General features: G+C 54.0%; 2 protein-coding genes across 3 annotated transcripts in view; one reads left to right on the forward strand and one right to left on the reverse strand.

Annotated features, from left to right (window-relative positions):
- The window catches only part of ZNF185 (zinc finger protein 185 with LIM domain), a 28,773-nt gene extending 22,355 nt beyond the window's left edge, over positions 1–6,418 (forward strand). Inside the window, exons 27-31 of the mRNA XM_083876273.1 lie at positions 1,140–1,202; positions 2,998–3,078; positions 3,469–3,571; positions 4,047–4,145; positions 5,242–6,418. Coding sequence (XP_083732399.1) covers positions 1,140–1,202; positions 2,998–3,078; positions 3,469–3,571; positions 4,047–4,145 — 346 coding nt within the window. The 3' untranslated portion in view covers positions 5,242–6,418. The remainder of the gene's footprint in view (positions 1–1,139; positions 1,203–2,997; positions 3,079–3,468; positions 3,572–4,046; positions 4,146–5,241) is intronic.
- Positions 1–8,509, reverse strand: part of LOC310917755 (endothelin receptor type B-like) — a 372,101-nt gene that overhangs the window by 312,034 nt on the left and 51,558 nt on the right. The gene's annotated exons all lie outside the window — the stretch shown is intronic.

Here is an 8,509-nt window from a genome sequence, read left to right on the forward strand (position 1 = left end):
TGGAGCGTGTCCAGGGCAGGGAATAGAGTTGAGAAGGGGCTGGAGAATTCCTGAGGGAGCTGGGAAAGGGTCTGGAGCCCCAGGAGGGGCTGAGGGAGCTGGGGAAGGGTCTGGAGCCCCAGGAGGGGCTGAGGGAGCTGGGGAAGGGTCTGGAGCCCCAGGAGGGGCTGAGGGAGCTGGGGAAGGGTCTGGAGCTCCAGGAGGGGCTGAGGGAGCTGGGAAGGGGCTGAGCCTGGAGAAAAGGAGGCTCAGGGGGGACCTTGTGGCTCTGCACAAGTCCCTGACAGGAGGGGACAGCCAGGGGGGATTTGGGATCTGCTCCCAGGGAACAGGGACAGGAGGAGAGGGAACGGCCTCAGCCTGGGCCAGGGGAGGTTGAGGTTCATAAAATGTGTGGATGTGACATTTGGGAACACAGTTTGTTGGTGACCGTGGTGGTGGCACTAATGGATGGTTGGATTTGATGATGTTAAAGGTCTTTTACAACATTAACAATTCAGTGATCCCATGATGTAGGAAGAGCCTGTGCTCAGTTTAAGGGAAAAAAGGAGGTTTCTTTCCTTAGCCATGACAGGGCTTAGTGTAAGAAGGGAGGATTAATCCCAGCTTTTAGGCAGCAGTGGAAATGCAAAAGGCTGATTAATTCCTGTCAGGGCTGCAGGATGAGGGTGGGGGGCACAGGGCTCCCCTCAGAGCTGCACCAGGGTGGGGCCATGGAATTCTGGGGTTGGAAAAAGGCAGGAATATGGAAGGGAGGTAAAAACAGCCCCAACCAAAGTGGCTGAGAACACTGGAGATATTCCAGAGGCAGAAGAGCCCTGGAAGCAGCGCTGTGCCACAGGGCTGGGTGGTAATGGGAGAGCTGGGAGCTCCCTCCGTGCCCATTGTGTGCCTAATCCTGAACGGGAGCCGGGAAACACTTATCCCCCAAACCCAGAACTGGATGAAAGGAGATGACATTATCCATCCCATTCTTTCCAATTAACTCGATTTGTTTTGGTGGGGTAATTAGAGGAGTTGATATCCCAGAACAAGAGCAATCCTGCTCTGAGCCTCTCCCACACAAATTCCTGGGGCACACACGGCTCTCCTGAGCCCCAGACACTCTTTTCTCATGCAAATGCTTCCTGTTTTCCCAGGAGAGGGATCCTCTTTGTCAAGGAGTACGTGAACACGGGTGGCTTCTCACCACGATATGGCAGGTACTGAATGCTGGGGACACCCCTGTCACTGCCAGGTGTGTCACTGCCAGGTGTCACTGCCTGTGTGTCACTGCCAGGTGTCACAGCCCTGTGTCACTGCCAGGTGTCACTGCCTGTGTGTCACTGCCTGTGTGTCACTGCCTGTGTGTCACTGCCAGGTGTCATTGCCCTGTGTCACTGCCAGGTGTCACTGCCTGGTGTCACTGCCTGTGTGTCACAGCCCTATGTCACTGCCAGGTGTGTCACTGCCAGGTGTCACAGCCCTGTGTCACTGCCAGGTGTGTCACAGCCAGGTGTCACTGCCAGGTGTGTCACTGCCAGGTGTGTCACAGCCAGGTGTCACTGCCAGGTGTCACTGCCTGTGTGTCACTGCCAGGTGTCACTGCCAGGTGTCACTGCCAGGTGTCACTGCCTGTGTGTCACTGCCAGGTGTGTCACAGCCCTGTGTCACTGCCAGGTGTCACTGCCAGGTGTGTCACTGCCTGTGTGTCACTGCCTGTGTGTCACAGCCAGGTGTCACAGCCAGGTGTCACTGCCTGTGTGTCACAGCCCTGTGTCACTGCCAGGTGTGTCACTGCCTGTGTGTCACTGCCAGGTGTCACAGCCAGGTGTCACTGCCTGTGTGTCACTGCCAGGTGTCACTGCCAGGTGTCACTGCCTGTGTGTCACAGCCCTGTGTCACTGCCAGGTGTGTCACTGCCTGTGTGTCACTGCCAGGTGTCACAGCCAGGTGTCACTGCCTGTGTGTCACTGCCAGGTGTCACTGCCAGGTGTCACTGCCTGTGTGTCACAGCCCTGTGTCACTGCCAGGTGTGTCACTGCCTGTGTGTCACAGCCAGGTGTCACTGCCCTGTGTCACACCTGTGCAGAGCCACCACCACGTTTTGTCACCTCACACATCCTACCAAGATGGAGCAGATCAGCCCTGGGGGTTATAGGGATGGAGGGTCCTGCTCTGTGGGGTCCCAAGGGACAGAGGGAAACTCACTCCTGGAGTGTTTTGGTCTCTGAGGTGGATAGAAACACCACACTGCAAGTTTGGCACTTCCCCATGCACCTGGAAATAAATTATTGGAATTTGTGAGGAGAATGTGGAGGGTGAGGGCTCTCTCGCTGGAAAAACTTAATTATGTGAGTTTTAAAAAGTTAAATTGCTCTATTTTTATGAGATTAAATCTTCGGTCTTTTGTGTTCTGCTCAAGTGAAGCTGCTCCAGACTGGCTCCACAGTGTGACAGGAGCAGAATTTGTCCCCCTGCACATCATCCTCACGGTGATTTGTGGCACCAGTTCACACCAGTTTGATGCTCCCTGCAGGAATGAATCCTCCTCCCTCAGCGCTGTGCTGGCACCCCTGGGGGAGCTGATTGCACTTTATAAATCTCCAGCCTGTCCCAGAGCTCGGCAAAGCTGCTGTCAGCAGCCAAAGATAAGCCAAAATCCAGGAAACTCAGGCAGAGGGAGCACTCAGCTGGATGAGGGATGAAATCAGGGATGTGCTCTGTGCATTTTCCCACATAACAGTGCAGGGTTTGGAGTTTTAGCAGTGAAAAGCTGCTGTTTGTAGGGGATAGATGTAAACATGAGGTGAGGCCAGGGGAGTTTTACCTGGAGATTCCTCTCTGAGGGTATTTAAAAGTTCCTCTCTGTCCTGGGAAAAGCATTTTGAGGACCTTCTCCCCACAGAACAGGTAGCCAGGATATTCCAAACCACTGGATTATGATTCTATTTGAGATTCTCTTTCCATATATCACTGCCAAGTGCTGATATTTCCCCTCCTTCCTTCCTTCCACAGTGGCAGCCTTGTGGATCTGAGTGACCTGGAGAGAAGCAGATACCACCACCCCAGTTACCTGTCCAGTGCTCCCCTGCACAGGTAGGACAGGGCAGGGTGGGGCTGCCTCGAGGGTTCAGCAAATTCTCAACCAAAAATTATTTTAAGGGTTTGCTTTTTGAGGGGTGTGTTTGGTGGAACAGCACAACGATAAATGGAAATACAGTGCCTATTGCTCACAGGCAGGGGGTGGAACTGGATGAGCTTTAAGGTCCCTTCCAACCCAAACCATTCCACGATTCCACAATCATTGGATTTTGAGACCTGCTGTGGTCTCTGCACCCCTGGGACAGCTCAGATCCCCTGCTCTGTCCCTCACACAGTCCCAGGTGGGGACAGCAGTGCTGGTGGCTGGGATAAACCCCTGGCAGCAGTGCTGGGACTGGAGCCAGAGCAGCACAGAGAAATCCACTCTCTCCCTGCTCTCCCCAGGCCCAGCGAGCCCCTGTGCACTTACTGCAGCCGGGAGATCCGGGACTGCCCCAAGATCATCATAGAGCACCTCAACATCCACTGCCACGAGTACTGCTTCAGGGTAAGCCTGTGCTGCTGACAGTGGCAGGGCTGGGAGCAGGGATCTGCCTGAAAAATCCATCCCTGGGCTTCCAGAGGGATGTACATGGGCTGTGAAAAATCCTTACCTCACAGTCAGGGAGTCACAGGTGTCCCCAGAAGGTTTTCAGCTCCTTGAACAAATGTTATTAGAACCAGGAGAATTCTTTATTATTGACAGCACCCTAATGTCCTTGGGGCAGAGTTGCTGCTTTGTGGTTTTTGTGCTCTAGTGGAGGTGGCTGAATCCTCAAAGCCTGCAGGGTTTCCAAGGAAAGTGTGTGGGGATGTGGGAGGGTGGGAGGAAGAGGCCTGAAGGGACATTTGGCTGTTACAGGAAAGTGCAGCCTCAAAGGTTGCACCCTCACCACTTAATGAAACGCTGCAGAGACCTCCCTTTTGCTGCCCCTGCGTGGGATTTTGGTCATTGTCCAACCTCCTTGTTTTCCCTTTGGCAGTGTGGGATTTGCCACAAAGCAATGGGAGAGCTCCTGGACAAAATATTCATCCACCGGGACATTGTCCACTGTGACAAGTGCTACGAGAAGCTCTTCTAGGTGTGTTTCCAGGGCTGGGGAAGGCTGGGTGGGAGCTCAGAGTGCTCTGCTGAGGGGCATTGAACCCCCACATCCCCAGGGTGATCAGCATCTTCCCGGGGTGTTGGGTGGGAAGCAGTGACCTTGCTGCAGCATGAGCTGGAAACTCACTCCTGCTGTCCCAGGGGTGTTGGCTGGAGTTGAATCTCAGTGACAAACAGGCCGTGGTGGCTTTCCCGGGGGTGACAGGCAGAGGCTGGAGTGAGTGATGACAGAAATAACCCCCAGAGGTGGAGAGCCCTCATGGGAGGCAGATAAAGGCTCCTGGCCGTGTCCTGGGCTGACCCCGGTTCAGAGCTGTGACATTCCCCTGACAGGGGACACAGCTCCTCGGCGGCAGGAGCAGCTACTCCTTTGCCTAAAGGTAGAGTTGTACATTCCAACAGACTCACAGGAGCGGGTTGGACACGGTTTGGTTTTGTCTGATTATCTGGAAGGAGCAGGAGGGGGGCCATGGCAGAGAGCAGAGCTGTGCTGGGGCTGGGAGACCTCGTGTGCTCCCACTGGGGGAGGAGGAGGAGGAGGAGAAGGAGGGGAAGGAGAAGGAGGAGAAGGAGCAGGAGAAGGAGCAGGAGCAGGAGAAGGAGAAGAAGAAGGAGAAGGAGCAGGAGAAGGAGCAGGAACAAGAGAAGGAGGAGAAGGAGGAGAAGAAGCAGGAGAAGGAGAAGGAGGAGAAGGAGCAGGAGAAGGAGCAGGAGAAGGAGAAGGAGGGGAAGGAGCAAGAGAAGGAGCAGGAGAAGGAGCAGGAGAAGGAGAAGGAGCAGGAGGAGGAGAAGGAGGAGCAGGAGAAGGAGCAGGAGAAGGAGAAGGAGGGGAAGGAGCAGGAGAAGGAGAAGGAGGGGAAGGAGCAGGAGAAGGAGAAGGAGGGGAAGGAGCAGGAGAAGGAGAAGGAGGGGAAGGAGCAGGAGAAGGAGCAGTAGAAGGAGCAGGAGCAGGGAGCAGAGCTGCCGCCCCGCCGCTCCCCGCACCTCCTAACGCGCTGTGACTGCTGCCGCTGCCCATCCCCGCCCTCTCCCGGCTGCACCGACCTCCATCCCCGCGTTCCCGGCGGGCTCAGCCGCTCTTTGTGTCCTGGCAGGGCCCCGGGAACACCGCAGCTCCTCGCCGGCTGAGACTGCACAACTCCCGCTTTCCTCCAGCTCTTCTCCCTCTCGCTGCTGAGCTCAGCACCTGCTGGTTGACGCTGTGACCTGCACCAGACAAGAGTGATAAGGGAAGGAGATAAGGCAGCCGAAGATAAGGTTTTGCAGAGATGCCGAGCCTGGTTTTGGCTGCACGAAGATCCCGAGTGCTCCCGGAGCCGGCAGTGAGCTCCTCCTTTATCCCAAATAATTGCCACCAACGTCTCCTGATGATATTTGCATTTCCCTTCCCTTGTGCGAGCTGGCACACAGGCACTGGGAGCCTCAAAACACTAAATTTGGATTCTTGGGAGGGTTTGAATTTAGTCCTTAGCAAAAAGCCTATTTCTGCTTCTTTTTAACCCCCCTCCCCCCCAAATTCAGCCTAGAAATATCTTCTGCCTGATTTCCATTTGCTTTCCCCAGGATTTCAGGAGCACTTGCAAACTCTATTCTAATTGTGTGTCAGCTTTAATTCCCCTCCCTGCCTCTTCCCTGAGGATGCTGCAGCAGCACTTGTGGCATCTCAATTCCCTCTCCTGACAAAGAGCTCTGCTCAGCTAAAATCCAAATTTCCCCCCCCCCCCCCCGTCACCAGGGCTTTGCCCAGATCTCTCTCATTGCTGTGGATTATTCGCAGCCAAAATTCTCACTAAACAACGTTGAACTTTCAGCAGAAGCTGCACTACTCAGTAAAATCAGAATTGTGTCATTTCAGCCCTTAACTCAGAGCTGAGGGGTTGGGGATGCTGAATATTGAAACTCAGGTGTCCTAAAAGTGTCCAGATTTACTGTTTCCTCATGGAATATAGAGGAATCGTAGAATCCTGGAATGTTTGGGGTTGGAAGGAGTTAAAATTCATCTTTTTTTTTAAAGTTCATGGGCAGGGACATGAAATTCCAGGAGCCCAGGTTGCTCCAAGCTCCGTCCAGCCTGGCCTTGGACATTTCCAGGGATCCAGGGGCAGCCACAGCTTCTCTGGGCAACCAGGGCTTCCTCATCCTCACATTGATAAAAACCAAGTTTCTCCTAAAATCTTACAATTACCTGAGGAAAAAAGAATCCCGATCCCCCAAGTGATGTTTTTGAGAGCAGCTGAGGGAGCTGGGAAAGGGGCTCAGGAAAAAAAGGAGGCTCAGGAGGGACCTTCTGGCTCCACACAACTCCCTGACAGGAGGGGTTTTTCCCCCTTAAAAACATGTCTCACCCAAAAGGAACCTGCAGCTATTATAAAAATGTTATGCTTTATCATCTCTATTGGCCTGAGCTTTGAAGAATTGCTGACCTACTCCCCACGAATTAAAAAAAAAAAAAAACCAAATGAATTATTCAAAGAGGTGAATCTTCCTGGTGTTTGTGGAGAAGGGTCACCTGCACAGAGATATTTCCTGAGTGATGGGTGAGGTCGTGCATTTTCTTTCACAAAAAGATCTTATTCCTCTTGGGTTTCTGCTGCTTGTGGGGACGTATCTTGACCAGGTTATTTCACATGAAATCAAATCAATAAATATATATATATATATATAAAGGATATGGGATGTGCTGGTGGTGACTGAGCAGAGTGGTGTTCAGGGCAATGGGGACAAAAATGAGAATTCTGCTCACAACATTTGGCCTTGGTGACTGCCAAACATTAACACTCCTTATCAGGAGGTGCCAGAGGCTGTGTGTGGGTCCAGCATTTGGGAGGAAGATGTCAAAGAATGGTGCTGGTTTTATTGTTGCCTGATAAAACTGTCCTGAAGAGCCGTTACACTCGCTGAAGCTTTGGGAGATCCCAGCTAAGTTGTGTTGTGTGTGGTTTTTGGGATCATATGCACAGGGGGAGACCCTTTCTCATCACTTACCCCTTGCCCTCTCATTCCCACTTTCCCCATTCGCCTTTTTCCCCTTTTAAGCCTTTTCCTGCCACTACCCCCTTTCCCCTCACTGATCCCCATTTCCCTCACTGATCCCCATTTCCCTCATTGAACCCCATTTCCCTCAGTCATCCTTTTTCCTCTTCACTCACGCCCACATCCCCCTCACTCACCTCCTTCCCACCATCACTCCCCGTTTTCCCCCTCATTCATCCCTTTTTTCCCCCTTCTCACCCCCATTCCTCCTCACCTCCTTTACCCCTCACTCACCCTATTCCCCCCTTACTCACCCTTCTCCCCTCACTTTCCCTATTCCCCTCACTCACCCTATTCCTCCCTTATTCACCCTTTTCCCCTCACTCACCCTTCTCCCCTCACTCACCCCTTACCCCTCGCTCACCCTTCTCCCTTCACTCACCCTATATTCACCCTATTCCCCTCACTCACTCCTGTTCCCATTACTCACCCTATCCCACTCACTCACCCTTTTACCACTCACTCACCCCTTTTCCCCTCATTCCCCCTTTTCCCTTCATTCACCCCTATTCCCCTCACTCACCCCTATTCCCTCCGCTCACCTTTTCCTCTCACTCGCCCTATTCCCCTCACTCCCCCGTTTTCCCCTCACCCTTTACCCCCTGCTCACCTTTTCCCCTCACTCCCCCTATTCCTTTCAGTCCCTTCTCCCTTCGCTTACCCTATTCCCCTCACCCTATTCCCCCCGCTCACCTCCTTCCCACCATCACTCCCCACTTTCCCCCTCATTCATCCGCTTCTCCCCTCACTCCCCCTATTCCCCTCGTTCACCTTTTCCCCTCACTCACCCTTTGCCCCCTGCTCACTTTTCCCCCTCACTCACCCTTCTCCCCTCAGTCCCTTCTCCCCTCGCTTACCCTATTCCCCCCGCTCACCCTTTATCCCTCACTCCCCCTATTCCCCTCACTCACCCTTTACCCCCGCCCACCTCCTTCCCACCATCACTCCCCACTTTCCCCCTCATTCATCATCCCCTTTATCCCCTTTTTCCCCTTCTCCCCTCACTCCCCCCATTCCCCTCACTCACCCCATTCCCCTCACTGCCCCCATTCCCCTCACTCCCCTCTCCCCTCACTCCCCCATTCCCCTCACTCCCCTCTCCCCTCACTCCCCCATTCCCCTCACTCCCCTCTCCCCTCACTCCCCCCATTCCCCTCACTCCCCTCTCCCCTCATTCCCCCCATTCCCCTCACTCCCCCCATTCCCCTCACTCCCCCCATTCCCCTCACTCCCCTCTCCCCTCACTCCTCCATTCCCCTCACTCCCCTCTCCCCTCCCTCAGGCGGGTCTGGCCCGTCTCCCGCCCCC

This window comes from Zosterops lateralis (genome assembly GCF_965231275.1).
Source record: "Zosterops lateralis genome assembly, chromosome: 21".
In the NCBI taxonomy this organism is placed as follows: Eukaryota; Metazoa; Chordata; class Aves; order Passeriformes; family Zosteropidae; genus Zosterops; species Zosterops lateralis.